The sequence below is a fragment of the Panicum virgatum genome, chromosome 6N, assembly GCF_016808335.1.
Source record: "Panicum virgatum strain AP13 chromosome 6N, P.virgatum_v5, whole genome shotgun sequence".
Classification (NCBI taxonomy): Eukaryota; Viridiplantae; Streptophyta; class Magnoliopsida; order Poales; family Poaceae; genus Panicum; species Panicum virgatum.
The window spans coordinates 16,315,681-16,339,153 of NC_053150.1; the positions used below are offsets into that span (position 1 = coordinate 16,315,681).

General features: G+C 50.6%; 3 protein-coding genes across 3 annotated transcripts; 1 reads left to right on the plus strand and 2 right to left on the minus strand.

Moving 5' to 3' along the window:
- LOC120677967 (BTB/POZ and MATH domain-containing protein 1-like) lies at positions 1-1,140 on the minus strand. Its single transcript, XM_039959144.1, has 2 exons — positions 1,078-1,140; positions 1-954 (listed from the first exon to the last, which is right to left on the minus strand). Exons 1-2 carry the CDS (start codon positions 1,138-1,140, stop codon positions 1-3), a joined length of 1,017 nt encoding a protein of 338 aa, XP_039815078.1.
- Positions 1,141-2,992: 1,852 nt separating this feature from the next.
- Positions 2,993-4,673, plus strand: LOC120679928. The gene is made up of 4 exons (XM_039961586.1): positions 2,993-3,497; positions 3,631-3,780; positions 3,872-4,008; positions 4,105-4,673. Exons 1-4 carry the CDS (start codon positions 3,407-3,409, stop codon positions 4,456-4,458), a joined length of 732 nt encoding a protein of 243 aa, XP_039817520.1. The 5' UTR covers positions 2,993-3,406; the 3' UTR covers positions 4,459-4,673.
- Positions 4,674-5,879: 1,206 nt separating this feature from the next.
- On the minus strand, positions 5,880-6,834 carry LOC120677968 (BTB/POZ and MATH domain-containing protein 2-like). Its single transcript, XM_039959145.1, has 2 exons — positions 6,581-6,834; positions 5,880-6,483 (listed from the first exon to the last, which is right to left on the minus strand). The coding sequence occupies exons 1-2, from the start codon at positions 6,832-6,834 to the stop codon at positions 5,880-5,882; spliced, it is 858 nt and encodes a 285-aa protein (XP_039815079.1).
- Positions 6,835-23,473: the final 16,639 nt, after the last annotated feature.

The window sequence follows — 23,473 nt, forward strand, 5'->3', positions numbered from 1 at the left end:
CTACAGCTTGCGAGATTTTGCCGATTTCTCCCACAGTTCTGCAGTAAGAACAGGACATGCTCTTTTGAGGCTCTCGTAGCCTTGACTTGCTGCCACATCATCCATTCTATTCGAGGAGTCGATGAATCGAATGCAAGCATCTTTGAGCTTGGCGCAGTGATGCTGATCGGCAAGAACTAGAGTGGCGGCCACTGTCTCGACAGAAAGCCTGTTGCAAAGGATGCTCTCGCACACGAGCTTCATCCTCTCCATGCCATACCTATCAGCAGCCACAAGAAGATGCTTCCCCATCTCTTCATACTCGCTGCCATCGAGGTCGTCCATGGCGGGCAGGCAATCCTTGTAGACGAAGTGCAGCAGCGTGTTGAAAACACGAGGCGCCATGTCCTCGACCACTATGCTCCGCTTCCCCTTGTCACTCAAGGGCCCGTAGAGCTCCGCCTTCAACACCGGCGACCTCGCCGCGAGCACGATCCTGTGGGCGTGGAAAGCCTCTTCCTTGACCTTGAACGTGACGTCCACGCCCACCTTCGACTCCAGCAGGTCCCCGACATTCTGCAGCAGCGGCGTCACGTCGATCTCTCCCACTTTGATCACGGTGAGGTCGCACTCGATCTCGAGGCAGTCGTCCTTGAGGTAACCCTGGGCAACGAGATCGCTCTTCTTCCTGAACTTTGGGAGGCCCCAGTAGGTGTTCTCATTGAACACCTTGTGTAGTGAGGACACGGACACTGACCGGCCGGTGTCCTGGTGGACCTGCCTGAAGTTGAAGTGTACGCTCGCCTCGTTGCTTTTGCTCATGATCTCGAGGAAGACGGAGACGTAGTCCATGGTGTCCTGGGTGTATCCGTCGGGGTAGTACCGGATGTACCACTGGTGGCCGCCGGCGGCGAAGGGGGCGGACCGGACGAAGTTGCCGACGCCGAAGCCCCTGTGCAGGACGCCGCCGACGACCTTGAACGAGTGCGTGACTCCTTATCCTAGCTTTATTGGGCCTAATTGCCGCGGAGCGGACTACAGCCCATTGTATGGTTTGATTGAAAGAAATAACTAGGAAAAAACTAACCGACGTCGTACTTCGGCCCTAGCGTGCGACCGCGTGTCAGCCCACCTCTGCGCGTCCGCGGCCCAGCAGCACATGTGCTATCCTTATCTAATTTGGTCTGGCTTCTAAAGTAACAAACGGGGCGGGGAGGCTCGGGGCAGCCCGGCCACGTCGCCCAAAAAAAATCGTTGGCCCTACGATGCCGATCGTCTGGCTGGCGGCAGCCTAGAGCATGCGGCCCTTGCGGTGGCCCCGCATGCGGCCGGCTACGCACGCAGCTGCCTGCCTGCACAATAATTGTTGCAAGTATCTTGCTTTCCTGATCTAATTCAGTGGTATAAATGATTAAATTGAATAGACAAGAATAAAACTTTGGATGCTATTTTAAATTTAAATAATTACATTTGCAAATCACAAAGTGGGTACTTTCCATGGGAGAGAATCGAAAAAGGGCACAAGAATAAAACTGGTCAATCTAAAAAGGCCCTCCGTTCTACCAATAACCGTGTGACAATGTTTTTAGGAGTAATCAAATAGAGTGTTTGCCTCAATGTGTTATGGTGTCACACTAATATGCACAATTAGAGGGAGCTACAAGGTTTGGATTAATGCATATCACCGTCCCAACATTCATATAATCCAAAAAGGATATAATTGTAATCTTCGGTTAAATTTCATAGATTTTGGTCATATGCACATTAATTTGTGCTGATACCTTTAGTTCATAATCATTATATTTCTAATTTCACAGAGAGATAGATGCAGAACCAAGAAAGCCAAGAGATGACAGCTTTTGTGGTTGTGAACCTGGCAGATGAAGGCGGCATCAACAAATTCGTACAAAGAACAGTGGCAACATAACAAATGGGGTATTGAGTTATACCGTTATGTTATAGATAAAATAACAATAACGACTATGCTATTGAGCAGCCATTTCATATGAGTGTATATGCATTATTTGCTCAACCGAAAAATTCTGTTCAGTAGACATTATCTAAGAAATCCAGGACGCTAACTAAAGGTTATGTCCCTACTAAGGAAAGGCAACACGCGCATAGGCGCGCACAAATCACTAGTACATGTACTGTCTAGCAACTCTATGCCTGCGCATGCAGCACGCGTAGAAGAGGAAATGGACTTTTTTATAAGAAGCTATCTAAAAAAATATTTTATCTACTTTATACTACCTCCATTTTCTAAACTTGGTGCATGAGACAAGATACTCTGCTTTGTTTCTTGGTGAGGACCAATGGTGGTCACCTTTGGATGAGGAGTGATTGACAACGTTGTGTATATTTGATGTATCTCTTGGCTCGTGATGTACAGGCGTATGATGCGAAGTGGCAGTTGACTGCATGTGGTGAAAGTCAAGCGAAAGGATCATGTCAATGGACCAAGGGCGGTGACGGGTGAACGCGAGTAGGCTTAGACTGAGGGATTCGAGGAATCCAGGTGGAGTCACGGGCGGTCCACGTCCTTCTCGCCAAGTCAAGGAAGAAGGCGATGGCAAGTTTAAGTAGGCTGCCCGTGCGTCGGGAGCGCGAAAGATCTTGAAGGCATCGTGGCACTTGGTGGGAGGTCGGACAAGCGTCGACATCAGAGGTGGTAGGTTTACTGGTTTAGGCCTCAAAACCGTGCGGAGACAGGTTTACAGGTTTGGGCCTCAAAACCAAGAGATGCATTCGGTGCGGCCGGATGGCAGTTACAGAGGGCACATGGCGTCATCGCAAAGCTTGCGTCGAGACGATGTGAAGTCGTGAAGGCGGCGTGTCCGTCTGGTGCCCCAGTAAAAAGTTGGATGAAAATGCCCCTGAGCGTGTAATAGGCATAATTAGAGTGTAGGGGCAAAACTGTCTTTCGGTGGAGGTTCGGTGGTACGTAAGAGAAGCGGGGGGCAGTCGTCCCGTGCTTTCCCATTCTCTCTCATTCTTCCCCTTCCCTATTTCTGGTTAGGTGTACTGGATGAGGAGGTGACCCCGGTGTCAGTATGCATGTTTACGTACGGCACACTATGACACCAGTGTTAACGTATTCCGTTGGACAACTGGCTCATTGTTGGACCCGAGAAGAGTTAAAATTTCTTGGTTTTGGTCGTCATCCCTCCGCCAAATACCTCGCCGCAGCGCAAGCCCAGGGCCGGTTCTATTTCTATATAATGGTGCTAGTCCACCCCCCCCCCCCCCACCCCTGTCCCGTTTTTGCTTCCTCGTAGGCAGCAAGGCATCAGGGCCTCCTCCCTGCCTGAGCCTGACTTCCTGCTCGATCGTCCGGGTTCGGTTCTTGGTTGCGGCGTTGCGCCGACGAGGTATTCGATCAATTGTCTGCCTGGTGCCACGTGCTCCCCGGCTGCGGTCCACCGAGATGGAGGGCAAGATGCCAGCGGCCGGCCCGTCCCCAGCGTCGGCGGAGAGGAGGAGGGCGGCGCCCTATGACGACGACGACGACGCTCGAGGTGGGTTGGTGTGGGTGGGCCGGCGGTGCCCAAGAAAACTCTGTCCGCCTCGCTTTTGTTCTCGACTGCGTTTCTTGGTTACATCTTCTTCTCATGAGGCGATGTGTGTTCTCTCATGAACGGTTTCTTCCAGACGGCGAGAACGCCATGCGGGACGCGGTGGTGCCGCCGCAAGAAGAGGAACCGGACCACCAGGTTCCGGGCCGCAGCAACGGCGGCGTCGACGGCCTCGGGACTTGGCCGGTTCGTCAGGACTCGATCCCTCTGCAGAACAAGAACCAAGGTGCGTGGGTGCCCAAGAAATGCCTGCTCTTCTCGATTTCAACTTCATCTGCAGGGAATGACCGTGTCACGGATCGCCCGGTTTCTCGCAGCCACGCACGGCGTGAGCGACGTTAGTGAGGAGGTGGCGCCGCCGCAAGCAGAGCAACTGGTGCTGGGGCATGGCAATGGCGGCGAGAGCGGCATCAGCATCCCACAGCAGCCGCAGACCAGATACTACTTGGTGCCTGTGAGTAATTTTGCTACCCTCCCGTCGCCATTGCAGATCAAGCTATTTGGGATCTTCTTCTTGGCCTGATGATTGATGGCAATGGCATCTATGCAGGACGAGGACTTCCATCAGGGCTGGAACAAGCTGGTGGATGTGACCTGCGAGAACGTGGAACTGCGAAGCCAGCTCGCGGCTTCCCAGGAGAAACACGCGAGCCTCCGCGAGGAGCTCCGGCAGGCGAAGGAGTGGGCTCTCACATCGCAGGCTGCTGTGGCGCTCGTCCTGTTGGCGCCCCTCAGTGAGCGACGCCGCGCTGGCCTGGATGAGGAGGTGACCCCGGTGTGCCTGCTCTGCCGGCTCAGCCCGGCGACCGTGGTGCTCCGGCCGTGCGAGCACAGCTGCCTGTGCAGGCCCTGCTCGATGGCCCGCCGCATGTGCCCGTACTGCCATGCTTCGACTACCAATTGATCGATCTCTGGTCTAGTTGGACTCTGATTTCGTTGTGTAAGGCTGTAAGCTGATTAGGCTCATGGATTATTCCTATATTTTCAGTGCTTCTTTGACAGTGCTGGAATGTTTGGTCTGATTGTTACCTGGGCTTCAATATAATTGTATTCAGAAAGCATGCATACCATTGGCATGCTCAATGCTGAAATGTTTGGTCTGATTTTTACCCGGTCTTGTTGTTGTGATTGTTTCCTGGGATTCAATATAATGCTTGTTGTTCTGATTGTTACGTCACCTTCAGTCAAATATGATCTAAGAAGCATAGCTTTGGTGAAATGACAGCTTTGGTGCACAAAAGAAGCAGAGCTTGTTATGCATCGGACGCACAGAAAGTCTGAACTCTGAAGCAACAAGGTTGAATGCTTCAGATTTCAGAAAGAGAATAAATCAGAATACCCATCTTGCCATTCCACATTCAGTTATAAACATGAGTAGTACATGATTAATTTTGTTTTCAGATAATTCTGAGACTTCGGTGCAAAAGCACATAGGATATTTGCACCTGCATGAGTAACTGTACTATCACTGATAATGGTAACTTGGGCTTAGACTGATTACATCATGTTATCTTCAGTTCAAGTCATTCACGCGTTAACGTCGAAGCAAGTTTGCATCTATCTGTTACCGTTTCCACGGCAATGCAACAAAATAAAACACTCTGCATATATGTTCAATTTGTACACATTTAGACATTCCAGACATGCATGTGTTTTCAAGTGGTCTTCATGCCCGTGAGTGGATCATCTCAACATTGCCAGATATATCTGAAGTAAGTTGAAGTCATTGAAACTGAATTCAGGGTTGCAAAACATGCGTAGGCCCCATTGGTAAAATCATATTCATATATATGGGCCAACAAAAAACACAATTCTTGTCAAACCAAAATTGGCTGCCCAGGCTTGCCCATCAGAGGATATTCCAGGCCTGGGCTGTACGTTATCATTTTACAATATATGAAAAATCTCCATGGGTTTGCCAGGCCTGCTGACCAATAATTACCTAAGACCCTTGTAGAGTTGTAGTAGTAAATTGGGCTAGATCAGGGCACAAATGCTCATGTATTCCAGTGTAGGTCTCTATTCAAAATCTGAAAGAAGGAACCTCCTGAGCTATATATGTAGGGTAGTAGAAAATACTATGCCAAGCTTTATTCTTTACTCGTTAGCCTTAGAAGGACAAGGATTTCGAAATCTACACTGTGCTTGTTCAACCTTTCAAAAGAAAATAATTACATTATCATATAAAGTTTCATCAAAATTATCTTTACAACGGAAATAATCAAAAAGAGTAAATGAACTAGCTTTGAAGTCAATACTGTACTTAATTATATATTCAACCTTTCAGACACATAATTCATTGATCACTCTTGAGAGATGCTCTCTCTACACTTTGCGAAACTTACTTGACTTCTCCAACACCTCCACCAAAATCAAAGGGCGTTTGCTGCGAAGTTGCTGGTAGCCTTGACTTGCCACCACTTCCTTCATCTTCTCCGAATCCACCATAAACTCGATACAAGCATCTTTGAGGGTGCTGCAGTGCTGATCATCTGCGAAGGCCAGCAAATCCGCCACGTTACACGCATTGAGCACCTTGCAGAGTCTGTGCTCGCACAAGAGCCTCAGCCTCTCCACGCCATACCGGTCCGCAGCCATGAGTAGGCCGCAGAGCATTTCGTTTGCATCATCTCCATCAGCAGCAGCCAGGTCGTCTCCGGAGGTAGGCCAAGAGTCGGTGTACATGTAGCGCAGAAGGGCCTCGAAAACATCGTGCTTCATGTCCTGGACATGGATGAGCTCGGCGTAGAAGACCGGTGACCGCATGGCGAGTATGATCTTGTGGGCACGGAAAAGCTCCCCCTCAACGGAGTAGGTGACATCGGATCCATCCTTGGTCGCGTATATCTTGCCAAGATTGTCCATCAGGTCGGAGGCCGGGACCTTTGGGTTTGGAGGCCGTGGGCATCTCCGCCGCCGCCACCGGAGCCTTTGCGAAGACGGTGATGGTGCATTGTAACAGAAGGCCACCTCGCGTGAGGTAGCCTGTCCCCGGAGGCGCGTTCAGCTTACTCTTGGGTACCCACTGGGTCAGCTTCGCGTAGTCCTTGCTGTCGGCGGGGTTAGTAAACTCCACCGGCGTTGCCTTGGTGGTCCGCTTCCACGGCGGCATGGCGGCCGTCGGGTCGAGGAGGCTGAAGCTGATGGACGCCGTGACCGTGACGCCCCTGGTCTCGAGCTGCAGGCAGAGGTCCACGCTGTTGGCGTCGTAGGCGCTGTAGTGGTAGTACAGGATGGACCAGGTGTAGCCGCCGGCGGCGAAGGGCGCGGACCGGCGCATGATGGGCTCCGCGTAGAGGATGTCGTTCGGTCTGACCTCTGACGTACCCAAGGACCTCGAAAGTCCTTGTCACCGTCACAGGCTCCATGGACGGTGGCTTGATGAAAACCAAGGCTTCACCGGTGGCCGGCCTGGGCGTAACCCGGGGCCGTGGAGGCGGCGATGGAGAGAGATCTAGAGAAAGGATGTGCCCCTGCTATGCTCGATGCGATGCGAGACGGCGGCACATGTGACGACAGAACATGTAGGACAAGGATAGGCGTAGCCGTAGCACACCCAGAGAAGAGTTCGATTCCGCCCTGTGCTTGATGTTCTCTTGCGTCTGGTTTGGGCTCGACATGATTTGCGAGTAGTATGGCACCTCGGTCCATTGTGCCTGAGTGTCCTGGTCAACATGCGAGACAATGTGGTCATGCTTTGACGATTTGTGGGCCCACCTGTCAGCGATATTTGGCCCGTGTCGCTGGATGGTGACCCAAGCTGAAAAGACTCTGGTACCCTGGTGGCCTGGTGCCCTCCCCTTCGCCGCCGCCGCCAACTGCTACACAAACGTTAATTTGTACCGGTTGCAAAACTTTTGTTGTCCCGATTATCTAATTGAGATCGTGAATGCAGGACAAAAGCCTCCACCTTTTAGTTCCGGGTTGACCAACCGGAACTAAAAATAACTTTTGATCCCGGTTGGTTACGACCAAACACTACCAAAAAATAAAAAAAAAACTAAAACCCCACGCCGTGGCTTGCCACCGCCTAGCCACCTTGCCGTCGCTCCCAATTTCCTCTCCTGTTTGTCCTCGCCACCATGGCAATTCCACGGAACTCAACCGAAAACAAAGAAATCATACAAGTATTGCCACATTCATCATTAAGAAAATACATGTGCGTCTCTTTTTTCACTCAAACTCAAACTCAAACTCAAACTTTATAGCTAGTGCTACTCCTCCTTTGACTTGAAAAAAGAATAAAAAACCAGATCTTCAATGAAACAAAACACATCACATACGCCACACCAACTTGCGCTCAGTCGAGTGGCCGCTGCTCGCTGCCGTCCTGAATCGTCACCGCCGCATCTCAGCACTGCCGCTCGCCAGGCCCGTTCCGCCCAGCAGCACCGCCCGTAGCCCTGCAGCTCCACGGCTAGCCGCTGCTGCTCTCTAGCCCACTGCTCCGGCCGGAAGCGCCGCGCCGCCCTTAGCCTGCCACTACCGCCGGCCGTGCCACGCAGCGTCGTGCCACCCCGGGCCCGCCGCTCCAGGCGGCCGTGCCTTGCAGGGGCCATTATTCTTCAATACCATCCCCTATCTAGAGGAAGAAAAGAGAGGGAGAGGTGGACAAGAGGGAAGAGGATAAGGTGGTAGGAGGGGATGGCTGTTGGGGAGGTGAATCCACCAAGACAGCCGAGAGGAGAGGAAATAAAAGAGGGAGTGATAAATATTCAAGAGGGAGAGCCCGCCCCCTTGATGCCGGCGACCCCAACACCGACGATGGCTTCTCCGATGAGGACGCCGCCCTCTCCGCCCATCAGACGCTCCTCCTCCACGAAGCTGTCGTGCTCGCAAACCTCCACGCCTAGGCGGTGGCCGTTCAGAACATCCGGGCCCTCGTCCCGGTCGTTCTCAACCTCACCACCGGCAACTACAACCGGTGGCGCACCCAGTTTCTCCTCACCGTCGGAAAGTATTCTCTGCAAGATCACGTCTTGTAGGATGACTCGGCACCCTCCTTCCCTGACTGGTAGCGCATGGACTGCGTTGTCAAGTCATGGATCTTCGGCACCATCATCGACGGTCTTGTTGCCTCCATCTCTGCACGAGACTCCATCTCCAGGCTCGCCGTGGAATGCCAATTCCTCAACAAGGAGACGCACGCCCTACTTCTCGAGGCGAAGTTCCGCAACTTTGTTCAGGGCGATGTGTCGATCGCCGAGTACTGCAAGGAGATGAAGCGCATGGCGGACATGCTTGCAAACTTGGGCGAGATCATCACCAACCGCACCCTCATCCTCAACGTCATCTGCGGCCTGAACGAGCGGTTCAAGACCATTGGGATGCATCTTTGGCGGGGATGTCCCTTCCCCTCCTTCGTCGACGCAAAGGCCGATCTCCTCCTCAAGGAGATGACGATGGAGCACCAGACGATGTAGGCGGCGGCCCTTCGGCCTCCACCACCTCCTCCCGGGCCCCTGCTTCAGCAACCAGCGAGTCGGGCTCTGGGGGCATCGCGACGCAGGGCGCCACCTCTGCCCCGCCGGCCAAGAGCCCCAGCAGCCGCGGCGGCGGCAAGGGCTCTGACAGTCAGGGCTGCACCAGCCAGGGCTTTGGGGCCAAGGCGCCCAACCTGGCGTCTCCTCCAGCAGCGGCCAGAATCGTTCCAGCATTTCCTGGCCGTCCTTCTACAACCCGTGGACTGGCACCTTCCAAATGTGGGCCGGTCTGTGGCCTCTACTAGCGCCCCTGCCTACGCGCCCTCCCCACCAGGCTCTGCTAGTGTAGCAGCACCGTCAGCAGCCGGCGATGCCCCGTGCGCCCATGGAGCCTGCTGGACAGTGGTCTGCATCGCCCCCTGGCTTCTTCCCTTCCCCGGTTGGTCTCCCGTCCTGGGACCAACAATCCCTAGCATCGACATTCAGCACCATGACGCTGAATCAGCCCCTACAGACCAACGAGTGGTACTTTGATTCAGGTGCAACCTCTCACTTGTCTCCCTCCTCCCGTTCCCTTTAACAATTTGTTCCATCATGGTATCCTACTCCTTTTTCAATTGTTGTCGGTAACAGCTCCTTGCTACTTGTTACATCCACTGGTAATGCTAATCTCACTCCGAATCTCCACTTAATAAATATTTTGGTTTCACCTCAACTTATTAAGAATCTTATTTCCGTTCAATAGTTTACCATCGATAACAATTGTTCGGTTGAGTTTGACCCGTCTGTTTGTTCTGTGAAGGACCTTCTATCTCGGAAACTGATCGTCAATTGCAATAGCTCCGGCCCGTTGTACCCCCTCCGTCTACCGGCCGCCTACTCCCTCTTCGTCACTACTGAGTCTACCCTCTAGCATCGCCGTCTTGGTCACCCTGGGCAAGAAGCGCTCTCCCAGCTTGATTTGTCGGGGCTCGCTGCCTATCGTCACGACACTAGCTCCTCGCTATGCCATGCTTGTCATCTAAGGCGTCATTTGCATCTTCCTTTTCCCATGTCAACATCAAGAGGTACAAATAATTTTGATATCATACATTGTGATTTGTGGACTTTCCCTATTCTTAGTGTCTTGGGCTTTAAATACTAATTAGTAATTCTTGATGATTGTTCACACTACTTATGGACGTTTCCTTTGAAACTTAAATATGACGCTTTCTCGACGATTGCTCACTTCTTTGCCTATATGTCTACTCAGTTCGACAGCATCGTGAAAGTAGTCCAGTGTGACAACGCAAAAGAGTTTGATAACTCTAGCTCCCGCACGTTCTTCCTCACTCACAGCGTCCACCTTCGCATGTCATGCCCATACACTTCCTCCAGAAGGGTAAAGCTGAGCGCATCATTCGTTCCACTAACAACGTTGTGCGCTCCCTTCTGTTCCAGGCTTCCCTTCTGGCCTACTTCTGGGTTGAAGTGCTGCAGACAGCCACCCACCTCCTTAACATCTCACGTCCAGCACGCCGCATGCCGCCCTCTTCGGCACTACGCCTGCCTATGACCATCTTCGTGTTTTTGGTTGAAAGTGTTATCCTAACATGTCTGTCACTGCTCCTCACAAGCTGTCCCCTCGGTCTGCCCTTTGTGTCTTCCCGGGTTACTCTGCTCAGCATAAAGGATACCACTGCCTTGATGTCTCTTCTAGTAGAGTCAACATCTCCTGACACATTATCTTCGATGAGTCCTCGTTTCCTTATGCCGAGCATGGTTCCTCTCCCTCACTGGCCGATTTTGATTTTCTGGACACTACTGACTATGTGCCAGCGCCTATCAGCCCTATGCACAAACTTTTGCCTGCAGGTTCTGATGCACCACACCACGAACAACCACGTGTGGCTGCGCTCGATGCTTCTCCAGCTAGTTCAACAGCGCTTGATGCGCTCCCAGCCAGCTCCTCCTCGCCCGGCGCGCCCCTGGTTGACCCGGGGGCTGCATCCTCACCCGCACTGCCACGTGCGGCTCCTGCCTCCTCCGCATGGCCACGCACAACTCGTGGACCTCCTCCAGGTTTTCCAACCCGATTGATGTCGACACCGGTGCTTGGCGCGGCACCGAAGGCTTCTTTGCCTCGGCCGACACCGGCGCCCGCGCGGCGCTGGCCGCTTCATTGCCTCGACTGGCTGCCTCGTTGCCTGTGTGCGCTCCACTGCCGCCCCAGTCGGTCACGGTGCCCTCTGCATGCCCTGACCGGCTCTTCCAGCAGGTGTAGTCCCACCGGGAGCGCCTTGCCATGATGCCATCCAGCATGTCCATGCCCCTGCCAGCAGGTGCAGTTGCCATAACATGTGTGAAGAGCGGCTTCCAAGTACTGTCTCAGTTCATCGCCGCCCCGCTGTCTCCAGTGCCCAAGACCTTCCGTAGCGAGCTCGCCGACCCCAACTGGCACGCGGCTATGGAAGAGGAACATGCTGCCCTTTTGAAGAACCACACCTGGGATCTCATGCCACGTCCCCCACGGGCCAATGTGGTCACCCACAAGGTCTTCAAGCACAAGTTCAATGCTGATGGGTCTCTGGACAAGGCCCATTGGGTACTTCATGGGTTCACTCAGTGACCGGACGTGGATTACTTAGAGATGTTCAGCCACATCGTCAAGCTTGCTACTGTCCGCACTATGCTCTCCCTGACTCTCTCTAGTCTCTAGCCCATTCACCAGCTCGATGTGAAGAATTCTTTTCTGCACGGCACCTTGACAGAGACGGTCTACTCCATGCAGTCAACATGGTTTCGAGGACTTTGCTTATCCGGACTTTGTTTGTCAGCTCAACAAGTCCCTCTATGGATTGAAGCAAGCCCCGCGCACCTGGTACAGCCGATTTGCTACTTATCTACTATATGTGGGATTCACTAAAGCTAAGTCAGATATGTCACTGTTAGTCTACAAGCATGGTTCTGATGTCGTCTATCTACTGCTCTACGTTGATGATATCATCCTTACCGCCTCCTCCACTAGGCTCCTTGATCGGATTATCACTACTCTTCAGCACGAGTTCTCCATGAAGGATCTTGGTGAGCTGCATTACTTCCTTGGTATGCAGGTTCAGCACCGCGGTGATGGCTTATTTCTCTCCCAGCAGCAATACAAGGTTGACATCCTGGATCGTGCTCACATGGCGAATTGCAAGCCTTGTTCGACTCCAGTGGACATGAATCCCAAGGTTTCTGCTGCAGATGGTGCTCCAGTTGCTAATGTTTCTGAGGTTCGCAGTCTTGCTGACGCTCTCCAGTACTTGACCTTCACACGGCCTGACATTGCTTACGCCGTCCAGCAAGTCTGTCTTCATATGCATGATCCTCGGGAGCCACACCTTCAAGCTCTGAAGCGCATTCTCCGCTACGTCAAGGGCACTCTTCATTTGGGTGTTATGCTACGACCGTCTTCTTCCACTGATCTTGCGGTCTACACTGACGTCAATGGGGCCGGCTGTCCTAATACACGCAAGTCCACCTCGGGCTATGCTGTGTTCCTTGGTGACAGTCTCATCTCATGGTCCTCCAAGCACCAGTCCACCGTGTCCAGATTCAGTGCCAAAGCCGAGTATCGCGCAGTGGCGAATGGTGTTGCCGAAGCATCATGGTTGCGCCAGCTTCTACAGGAGCTCCATGCTCCCCTGCGCCGTGCCATGTTGGTCTACTGTGACAACATTAGTCAATCTACATGTCTTCCAACCGAGTCCAGCATCAGCACACCAAACACATTGATATTGATCTCCACTTTGTCCGAGAACGAGTTGTTGTTGGTGATGTTCGTGTTATGCATGTGCTGACGTCCTCCCAGTACGCCGACATCTTCACAAAAGGACTCCCTTCTTTGGACTTCACGGAGTTTCGGTCCAGTCTGAACATGTGCAGTGGCTAACGATCAGACTGCGGGGGCGTGCTAGAATGGAGTATTGGTCCTGTAGGACCGGCCCATGCCGGCTGTGGCGCCCCGGCCTGTTTTGCCGTGGTTTGCGCCATAGGGTTTTATGGTATTGATGATAGATTAGGCAAGGATCCCTTGATTGATGCTGTTCTATAAACCATCCCTAGGGTTTCCTTGCCTATATTGTACACCTTGTACTCCCTATCAATCAATTCAGTTTTGCCTCCCTAATCTCGCTTTCACTTGATATAGCTTATTTTCTATTCTTTCTGGTTCATGCCTAGAGTTTAATTAATTATGCTGGTTGTAGAGAACTTAAAAATTAGAGGGATGATCAATATTACAGGAAGAATCTAGGACCTGCATACAATATTATTGTCGTGATAATATGAAATTTAGGACCCTTTTATATGTGACTGCAAAGGATGTAAGTTCAAACAGTACAGACTCAGTTTGAAGAATGTAGTTGCTGAGTTTACTAGCTACATTATATGGTTCAGGTCTGGGAGAGGAACACTTGTGACGTAAGGGGGTATTTTGTTTGCTCTTTTCTGAATGCACATGTGGAAGTCATGGAGAGTCCTTTTGGAGTTGTCCAGTGGTCTGTTTCAAGCTGAGCACTGTTTTTTTTTTTCTGAAAGAAGCTGATGACCTTGTTTTTGTGTAGTCATTGGATGAACTCTTTGAAAATGTTTGGTTTATTCGGTTACTGGAAGTGCAAAGAGGTATTTTGCTCGAATTAGGACCACTCTTACTAAGCAGATGAATGGGGATGACAAAGTTCATTTTTGATGTATCAAATGGTGATGTAAAATTCATGGACATGTTTTTTTTCAAACAATTTTACCTTTCATATCATAAAATTCTGGCATCTCACAATATTGTTGTGCACCTCCACTTGATGCAGCTTCCACTAAATGGTACGTATGCAAATGCAGCCTTACTCCCCCCGAAAGATGGCTGTTGGTTGTCACCCTCTAGCAACAATTCAAGATTTATATGTTGTTTGTAGTAAATAATAGTAAAAATGCATATGCTTCTTGCACCCAAGATACTGAAAGCTATGACTTGCATGTATAGTGTTGGATTGGATAGCTATTTGTTCATGCTTAATTTGATCCTGTTATATGAACTTGATGCTTGAAAATTTTTAGACCCGTGGCAACGCACGGGCACGGACCTAGTGAAAACAAAAAGTAATTTGCTACTCTAATATATCCATGAACGGTGGCCAAATTCATTGTGATATGATGAAAAACTAGAACATAGCAACATTTAGGGGTCCTACAACAGGAAGTTGTATAAAAAATAATTCATCATAAAAGTGAGCGTAGAAGTTTCGAGGCATGTAGTATCTGGACCCTTACTAGGACTGACTTTTCAGAAAAACATGAGCTTTCAGAACAAACATGTGCATCATTGAACACGGCTTTATCTAGTCTGAATTTAGCCACATTATTCTACATTGCTGTTGCGAAGAGTAATATGTAATCTTTTGCAGTACGTACTTGTTATACCCTTTGAGATCAAATACAGCATTCTTACTTGATAAGATGTAGTATATATTTGTTATCCGGCTGTCCTATTGTTGTGGTAGAACTAAGGATAGCACGAAGAACCTGTTCGTCGCCCTCCTTTTGGAGGCTCTGATTACTTTTAGGGTTCTTCTTGCTTGCCTCTAACCGATACATGATAGTCTCTTTTATAGAGATAACTAACTTGACTCCTAAGCAATATCCTAACTGAATCAATCTAACTTATCTCTTTCCTAACAAACCAACCAATCCTATTCACGGCACTGTTCACGTGCTACAGTACTCGTGGGCCAAGGCCTGTGGCTGGCCCACTTACCATAACACTACTTCACCCCTTCAAGACAGCTCATCCTCGAGCTGTGAACGCAGAGGCGGAGGCCATCCACTCGCCACAGATGGTGATATGTGGCTTGATTGGAGGCGACGGCGAAGAGGACGGCGTAGGCTCAGGTGTCGCAGGGGTGCCCCAGGTTGTAGAGGTATTACTGGGCTGGAGCAACAGCCATGGCCCCAGCAGTGCTGCTGACGAAGCCACCGATGAGGGTGTTGTGGTCATCAGAGCTCCTGTAAGCAGGCCGCAATGGGCGATGAAGAGCTGCCGGCCGGCGACAGCAGGCGGACGGGCGGTCGTGGATAGGTGGAGGCGCGCACAGACGCGTGGGCGGCCGCAGACGAGCGGAGGTGCGCGCGGATGGCGTGCTGGCGGCCACGGACGGAGGTGCGCGAATGACGCGCGAGTGGCCACGGATGGAGGTGCGCGGACAGCCATGGATGGGGGCGCGACGGTGGGGGTGGATCCATCGTGATGGAGGATGGATGCCGCGATGGACGGGGATGCCACCGACGAGGATCTGTGTCGTCGAGGACCGCGGCAACTGGCGGCGACGGATCCAGGATGGGCAGGGGCTGCTGCTTCCCTCCCACAAGCGGATCGACGGCGGCGGCCGACGTTGGTGTAGGCGTCAGTGGTGGCATCATCGGCGGGGCCCCTGGTGGAGATGGGGCCGGCGCTGACGTTGTGGGTGCCACCGGTGCAAACGGAGAAGGTGCGGCCTACACTACTACAAGTCTGGATTTTGCGAGATACTTAAAAATGGCCTCTGAGGCGTTCATATTGGCCAAACGCCTCTATTAATACCCATTATTAACAGAGGCAGTCATTTTCTATTAACTGAGGCATTTAACAAAACCGCCTTTGAAAATAGATTAATAGAGGGGGTCACTTGTAACGTGACCGCCGTTAATGCCCCTATTTTTAGAGGCGAGCACATTATATATGTCCGCCATAGTTAATGATCCAAACCCAATAAAGAAACCCTAACCCGTTGGCCCACTGCAACCCAATTTCTCTCCCCACCCTCCCATCTCCTACTCACTCTCTTTCTCTCCCTCACGTAGTGGACGGAGCACAGCGGCCCTCTGCCTCCCACATCGAAGCGGCGGCCGAGCGAAGGGCAGCGACCGGATCCGGCGCCGCCAGGCCCCAATCCGGCTGCCTTGGGCGAGGACGGCGGCCATCGCGGGCGAGGGCGGCATTCAAACTACGGCCGCGCGGCAGGCGGTGGCCGGATCCGGTGGCGCCGGGCCCGGATCCAGCGACTGCGGGCGGGTGACGGCCATCACCAGAGGGCGTGCGGCGGCGGGCACACGGCGGCCCCGGCGGGGCGAGTGGCGCCGCCGGGCGGCGGCCCCGGCGGGCCTGGCAGCACGCACAGGCGGCCGTGCAGGGCCTGTGCCAGCAGCTCGTGCAGGCGGCGACCGCAGCGAGCGGCGCAGTGGCTAGCAGCACGCAGGGGTGCTTCGTGCGCAGGGGTACCGGCGGCATCAGAGCAGCGGTGGCGGCGTTGCTCCTCCGTGCTCAGCACTGGCTCTGCTTCCTGGGCGAGGTCGACGAAGGCGGCGACGGCGAGCGGTGCGGGGCCGGCCTTCGGCGCACGCAACCCGGCGTCCAGCGGCGTGGCGAGTGGCAGCCGGTGGCGGCCGGGGCGGCGGGAGGCGGTTGGGCTCAGATGGGCTTTGGCGGGTTTTTCTTTTTTTTCTTTTTTTATTTGATTGACAGAGGCATGCGCACAAATGCCTCTGAAAATCCTGATTTTCAGTAACCCTAGCTCAGAGGCGTTTCAAAAAAACACCTCTAAAAATCAAATATGCATGCCTCAGAAAAGATTTTTTGTAGTAGTGCGGCTGCAGGACAAGATGAGACTCTGGCAGTGCAGCTGATGTCGCCGGTGGCTGCGGCGTGGGAGGAGATGCCAGCAGGGCTCCTAGCGTCGCTTGCAGGGGCGGAGTAGACGGCACCGGCGGGTCAGCAGGCGGCCGCGGTAGGGGAGGTGCAGTCGCTGTTGTCGGGGCAGAGAACATCAGGGGCGAAGAGGTCGGTGTGTCGTGGCTGCCATTGGTGAAGCAGGCTTGTTTGGCGATGTTGCTGTTGGTGACCCGGCCCTGTCAGGGCTATAGATGCAGCTGCAACCCCTGCCGTCTTTGCTGCTGTTGGTGGTGAAGATGGCGATGTCGTGGTGGTTGACACTCCCCCTGATGTCAATGAAGGGGGTGATATCGCGGTCATCATGGCCGGGGACGTCGAGGCCGGAGGTGCTGGTGGCAGTGTCGTGGGGGCCTTCACCAGTGCTGGTGCTTTTGGTGAGGCCACTAGTGGAGAAGATGCAGCAGCCAGGATCTGGGACGGCGACTGTGGTAGAGATGGCGCCGCTGCTGATGGTGCTGCAGATGCGGGTGCCGGTGGGACTGCTGGCGACAACAATTGAATTAAGGTATCCCGCAGCCTCCTTGCAGATGCATCCATGGTAGACCCAAATTCGAATTGAAGGTACTTCACGAATCCCGGCCACCCTTGTAAACCCCAGGATTCCAGCATCACGGTGTACCACTCGTTGGCATACCCAGTCAAATGATACACGGCAATCCACTCTTTATTCTCCTCCTCTATCTGGTTGTCTTGGAAAAATTGCTCGCTCCTCTTTCCATCAAAGAATGGGATCTGTGCAGCCTTGATTATGGGAAGGTCGGCTTGCAGCTTGCTGCTGGCTCGCCACTCCTGGAGATCAAAGTACCTGTTGTCAGCCATTGGTTAAGGGCTTTGGCTAGCAGATGCGATCAGGGTGGATCTTGGGGTGGAAATTGGGTGGGAGAACAGGAACAAAATCAATCTAATCCTGTGGTACTGTTCACGCGCTACAGTACCACATTGCTGCTCTGGTGGGATTTTGAAAGGAATCAGGTGCTCGTAGCCTAAGAGGGGGAGGGGGTGAATTAGGCCAACTAAAAACCTTAACCTCAAGTTCCAACTATTTGCACAGATATACTATCTAGATGTGCAACTAAGGTTCATCTAATGAGAAAACCCTCATCCCAAAAGAGTTATGCAACCTATAGCCAATCCTATCAAGATTCTACTCTATGAAAATAAAGGCACACAAGATTGCAATAAGTAAATGCGGAAGCTTAAAGGAGGGATGAGAGAAAACAAACTCTTTGACATGAGGATTTATCCTGTGGTTCGGTTAGCCACAAAGGCACACCTACATGCACGTTGTTGAAGCACTCACAAAGAGTATTGCTTCTCGGCCACCAAGTCTCTTGGCCCCGGGTTCCACTAAGGAGCTTCACCAAGAAGGGTGGGGGTCTCCACGTCCCCCGCACAAAGATGTCGTCGCCGCTCCACACCAAGCCGGAGAGTCGATGACGTTGCCGGCGAGTCACCAAGACTCCAAGGATGGCCGGCTCACCGAGTACAAGTGGTGGTTCTCTCCTAGAACCAAAGCACAAAGCACACAACCTTGCTCACTCACTCACTCAAGAGCTAAACTAGTACTAAACCTAAGGATGTGATCAATTTGCTCTTTGGTTGGCTTGAAGATGTTCTTCAATGTGTCTAGGGTCTCTCTAAACTCCAGCAACACCAAAATGGCCGGGGTGAGGCGCTTATATAGGCCACCAAGTCGAACTAGCAGTTTTGAGCCGTTACAGCCTTTTCTGCGTAGGCGTCGAATAATCCGACCCTATCCTGATCAGGGCGTCGGATCATCCGACCCCATTGAGTTTTCCACCGTAGCTGTTGCAGTTTAAACTTTGCTACTGACGTCATTTATCCGACGCGTTAGTCCGATCTGTTCTAAGTCCTGCGTCGGATCATCCGGTGTTGAAGGCTTGATTTGAATTCCAAGACAACGTCTTTGATCATTGATCCGACCATTATTCCGACGCTCCATAAATGCCACGTCGGATTATCCGACCCTGAAGGATATTTTCCATCTCTAGAAAACAGGCTCTCTGGTGAATGCTCCGAGCATTAGTCCGACGCTCAAAATCCATGCGTCGGATCATCCGATCCCATATGCAATTTTCTAGAGTGTTAAATAGGCTCTCTGAAGAATGACCCGAGCCTTTGTCTGACCCTTATTCTAGTGCGTCGGATTAACCGAGTTCTTTGGTAGGATAGTCCGACCCTGTGGTGTTAGGATTATCCGAGCCAACTGCCATTTTCTGTTTTCATGTTGCACTTGTCCAACTTGTCGCAGCAGTCATTTGGACACTCCAAATATATTCTCTCTGCTTTTTCACTGCGACTTGATATCTCTGCAGTGGGTTGGACACCTCGTCTCGACAGTGCATTGGACACTTCGTCTCGACGGTGCATTAGACACGTCGTCTTGACGGTGCATTGGACGTCTCGAATATTGCTTGGACTCTATCCATGGGACCTAAAAAATCCAACAAATACGATCTTGCAAACTCGTAGTCCCATTGATTGTGTTGTCACTCGATCACCAAAATAACTCGAAATGGCCTAAACGGGGCCATGTTCGTTACAGATTTGCGGCGGCGGCGGAAGCAGAGTCGCATTAACAAAGGCTTTGATACCAAATGTTATGGTAGAACTAGGGATAGCACGAAGAACCTGTTCGTCGCCCTCTCTTTGGAGGCTCTAACCGATACATATAGTCTTTTTTATAGAGACAACTGACTTGACCCCTAAGCAATATCCTTACCGAATCAATCTAACTTATCTCTTTCCTACCAAACCAACTAATCCTATTCGCGGCACTGTTCACGCGCTACAGTACTCGTGGCCTAGGCTTGTGGACGGCCCACTTACCATAACACCTATTTTCTGCATCTTATGTTTATTGGTTCTTAATGCAGAGAGATTCTGGAAGGAAGGATATGCTTATTGTATTTAAAATAAACAAAATTGCATAACTATTACTACTACAACAAAAGGCGTCATGGAGATCATTTTGCCAAAATGGCTTCACATGGAAGTATTATTTAAATGTTGTTATAACGGCAACCAGATAGGCTGCTTAGGTCCTTGTTGCAGTATTATTAGTACAGCAGGCGATAGACATGTGCTAATTTGTCTCTACATTATTTGTTAGTGGATGACTTAAACTATATAAAAACATGGGGTGATCAGTCTACGCATAAGATGGCATTTCTTCATTTCTTTCTTGAGGAGATAGGAGGCTGTATTGGCGAGATCCAAGGGTTCACAGCAGCCCAAAAGAAAAACTGCCTGGAACCGACATAGGTGAACATGTAGAGTATACTAGGGCGCGTCGAGAGAACCATGTCGAAGGAACTCAGCAAAATGACCCCGTAACTTCGGGAGAAGGGGTGCTCTCCTATCTTTTGATTAGGAAAGCGGCACATACCAGGGGTTAGCGATTGTTTATTAAAAACACAGGACTCTACTAAGTGGTAACATGATGTATAGAGTCTGACACTTGCCCGGTGCTGGAAGGTCGGAAGGAGAAGTGTGATAAGCTTTGAATGGAAGCCCCGGTAAACGGCGGCAGTAACTCTAATTGTCCTAAGGTAGCGAAATTCCTTGTCGCATAAGTAGCGACCTGCACGAATGGTGTAACAACTACTCCACTGTCTCCGACATGGACCCGGTGAAATTGAATTCTCTGTGAAGATGCGGAGTACCAATGGCTAGACAGTAAGACCCTGTGCACCTTGACTATAGCTTCGCAGTGACAACCTTGATCGAATGTGTAGGATAGGTGGGAGGTGGTGACATACAACGACCAATCCTAAGCGAAGCGCCTCGCTATGAGAATGACGCTTCGCTAACGCTCGGCTAAGTAGTCGAACCCTCGCTGACCATTCGCTTTGTCAGTAGCGAAAGCACTTCTCTTTGCCCCTTAACTTAATCTTAATAAAGTATTTGGAAGAGAAAGAGATTCTTGGTTTTATTGCTCCCGCTTCCTCATCTGCGCTCGTCAAGCCACTTAGCTTTCTGGGAGGTGAAAGAGGAAGCGGACATTGAAGATATCTATATACACAGGAACGCTTATTCCGGACTGCGTTCCGGAAAAAAATAGCCAACTTGACAGAAAGGGCAGGCACTCTCGACTCAGAGGTAGGCACTCTTGTCTTTCAACCCCACCGTCACTTTAAATTTGTTGTAAGATACTCCCGTCACTTTAAATTTGTTGTAAGATACTCTTCTTGTGTTGATTAGCTTGACATATGCATCCATATCTGTTCCGTTTGTTTCTTAAAATTTCCATTGTGTCGAATGCTGACCAATCACTAAGATTGGCTAAGATATTTTCACTACTCCAGCGTCCACTATCACCGCTGGTTCAGAATAGTCATCACCGCCGATTTGAGGGGGGGGGGGTGCGTTGGATTTAAGGCAGTGGTGATGGAAGGGGCCATCACCGCCGGTTCCCAACTCGGCGCGGTGATGTTCCAAAACTATCACCGCCGGTTCAACAACCTGTGTTGACCCAATACAAAATAAAAAAAAGTTGCCCTTGCTGCTGCTCCGCATCAGCTCCACGCTGCTGTGCCGCTAGCTCCTATGCCGAGGAAGAAGGGTGGAGAGGGGGCGGCGGTGGAAGGCCCCGGCGCCTGCCACGGCTGCGCCACCCGCGCAACTAGCACCCACACCAACTCGCTATCAAGCACTTGCGGCAGTAGGCCATGCGCATGTGGATCTGGCCGCCGGCGGTCGAGCTCCCGCACCAAGCTCCCACGCCAGCCCATAGTCGTGCTCCCGCGGCGGCCGCAGTCGAGCTCCCGTGATGAGCTCCCATGGCGGCTCACGGTCGAGCTCCCACGCGTGGACCTCCCCGCCGCTAGGGAGAGAAGGGAGGGGAGGGGAGGGGAGAGGGAGTGGGATGGCGGTGGGAGGGGAGCTGCGCTGTCGCGTCGGCGGTGGGAAGAATGGAGGGGAGAGGTGAGAAGAAGAGAGGGAGCGTCGATGGAGAGGAGGGAGAAGGTCCGAGAGAGAGAGAGGAAAAAATCTAAGGGAGAAGCGAGATGAAGGGAAAATATTTAAAATAGGTGAAGAACGCATCGGCGCCAGATCATATTACCACCCAGCGAGAGCATCACCTCCAGATCCATTTACAACAGGTGGTAATAGACTAATAGTCTATCACCGCTGGTTTGATTTGAACCGGTTGTGATGGGGCGTTTGTCCGTAGTAGTGTTTAGACTGCTTGCAAGACATTTGTCACATCATCAAGATTTTTTTCATCTTTTTTTGAATATTAAATTTCCACTATTTTTAGAAGATCCTTTCGGCAGAGCAATTTCACCTTAAGTCTGCTGCTGGTGCAGCAAACGGAAAAATTGAGCAACCAACGAACATAGGGCTGCTCCGAAGTTAGCAAAAGTAATCCGAACAAAAAAAATTCAGCAAAGCTGATAGTGTTGTTGTACATATGTACTAAAGAATCAGACACCCTTGGTTGGCTCAAGATTTAGAATTTTAGCCCTTGTTTAGATGCAAAATTCAACATTCCAAATCTATCACATCGAAAGAGAATCTTACATGCATGGAGTATTAAATCTAGACAAAATAAAAAATAAATTACATAGTTTGCTTGTAAATTGCGAAACGAATCTAATGAGCCTAATTAGGATGTGATTAGACACTAAATTGCTACATTAATTGCTATAGTACACATGCTTTAATGATAGATTAATTAGACTCATTAGATTCGTCTCGTAGTTTACAGATGAGTTCTATAATTAATTTTTTGATTAGTCTATGTTTAATACTTCAAATATGTAAAAAATTTATTTCAAAATCTTTACTGACGCAACTAAACAAGGCCTTAAGAACTATCAAGCCTACCTTCATGCCTCTACAGCTGAACTGAAGATTCAGACTGAAGAACAGTACTGAAAATTCAGATCGCTTCTGATACTGCTACACGCACATTGAGTGGAAGGCGACAATGATTCGGGAATGTTGAACAATCACTGGCATCTCCAAAAATGTCCAAACAATAGAGTCCTAAAAAACCAAGTTTTAGGATCTTGCCGAAGATTACTGGGAGTAAAAAAGATTACTTCAGCAAATAGTTCCCAAAAACCTATCTCAAAAAAGTTTAAATGGTGCTACGTCATCAAGATGTCAGCCCTATACTACTAAAAAAATAATTTGTAGCAACACCTTCCTTTTTAAGGATGGACCAAAATATCACCTATTCGTGCAAAGGAAACGGATCTACTGTAACATTTTATCCACCCCTTTAAAGGATGCGCTCGCATACCAATTTCAATCTTTATTCCCATTCTGTATCGGTCTGCAGCCAAGAGCATGTGCCGGAGTGAGCTCGCCCGGGAGGAAGTAATTAAGGACTATAGTGGCTGGGATAAATATACAGGAGCGTAGCGGCCATGGAGCGGAGGAGCTTCGTCGGTTGCGATTAGTGATTTGGAGCGGAGGCCAAGGTTTTGTTTCCTTCTTTGGAAATGTCTAATTTACAATTTCAAACTATAACAATAAATTAGATTTCAACCTTAAATTATACAATTGGATAACGAATGTCATCAAACTTTCAAAACCGGGCAAGTTTAGCATTTTGGGTGATTTCAAATGTGATTCTTCATTCGATGAGAATTAGAAATATTCAAATTTAAACTAAAATATCATAAGCAATCTATTTTAAATCAATGAAATATGAAACTAGTATCAAAATTTTTCTAGAAATATAACTGATCTATTGGCACTATACTTCTCGGTTATTCATATATAAAGGAAAACCTGTTTTT

Bases quoted from the DNA above. Each gene is read 5' to 3' on its own strand.
- LOC120679928 (XM_039961586.1), top strand. From the start codon at position 3,407: ATGGAGGGCAAGATGCCAGCGGCCGGCCCGTCCCCAGCGTCGGCGGAG. The intron at 3,781-3,871 runs GTGCGTGGGTGC...GGTTTCTCGCAG, and splicing joins TCTGCAGAACAAGAACCAAG to CCACGCACGGCGTGAGCGAC. The intron at 4,009-4,104 runs GTGAGTAATTTT...GCATCTATGCAG, and splicing joins CCAGATACTACTTGGTGCCT to GACGAGGACTTCCATCAGGG.
- LOC120677968 (XM_039959145.1), bottom strand. From the start codon at position 6,834: ATGCGCCGGTCCGCGCCCTTCGCCGCCGGCGGCTACACCTGGTCCATC. The intron at 6,484-6,580 runs GTGGGTACCCAA...GTCTTCGCAAAG, and splicing joins GACTACGCGAAGCTGACCCA to GCTCCGGTGGCGGCGGCGGA.
- LOC120677967 (XM_039959144.1), bottom strand. From the start codon at position 1,140: ATGTGCTGCTGGGCCGCGGACGCGCAGAGGTGGGCTGACACGCGGTCG. The intron at 955-1,077 runs GTACGACGTCGG...CACTCGTTCAAG, and splicing joins GGTCGCACGCTAGGGCCGAA to GTCGTCGGCGGCGTCCTGCA.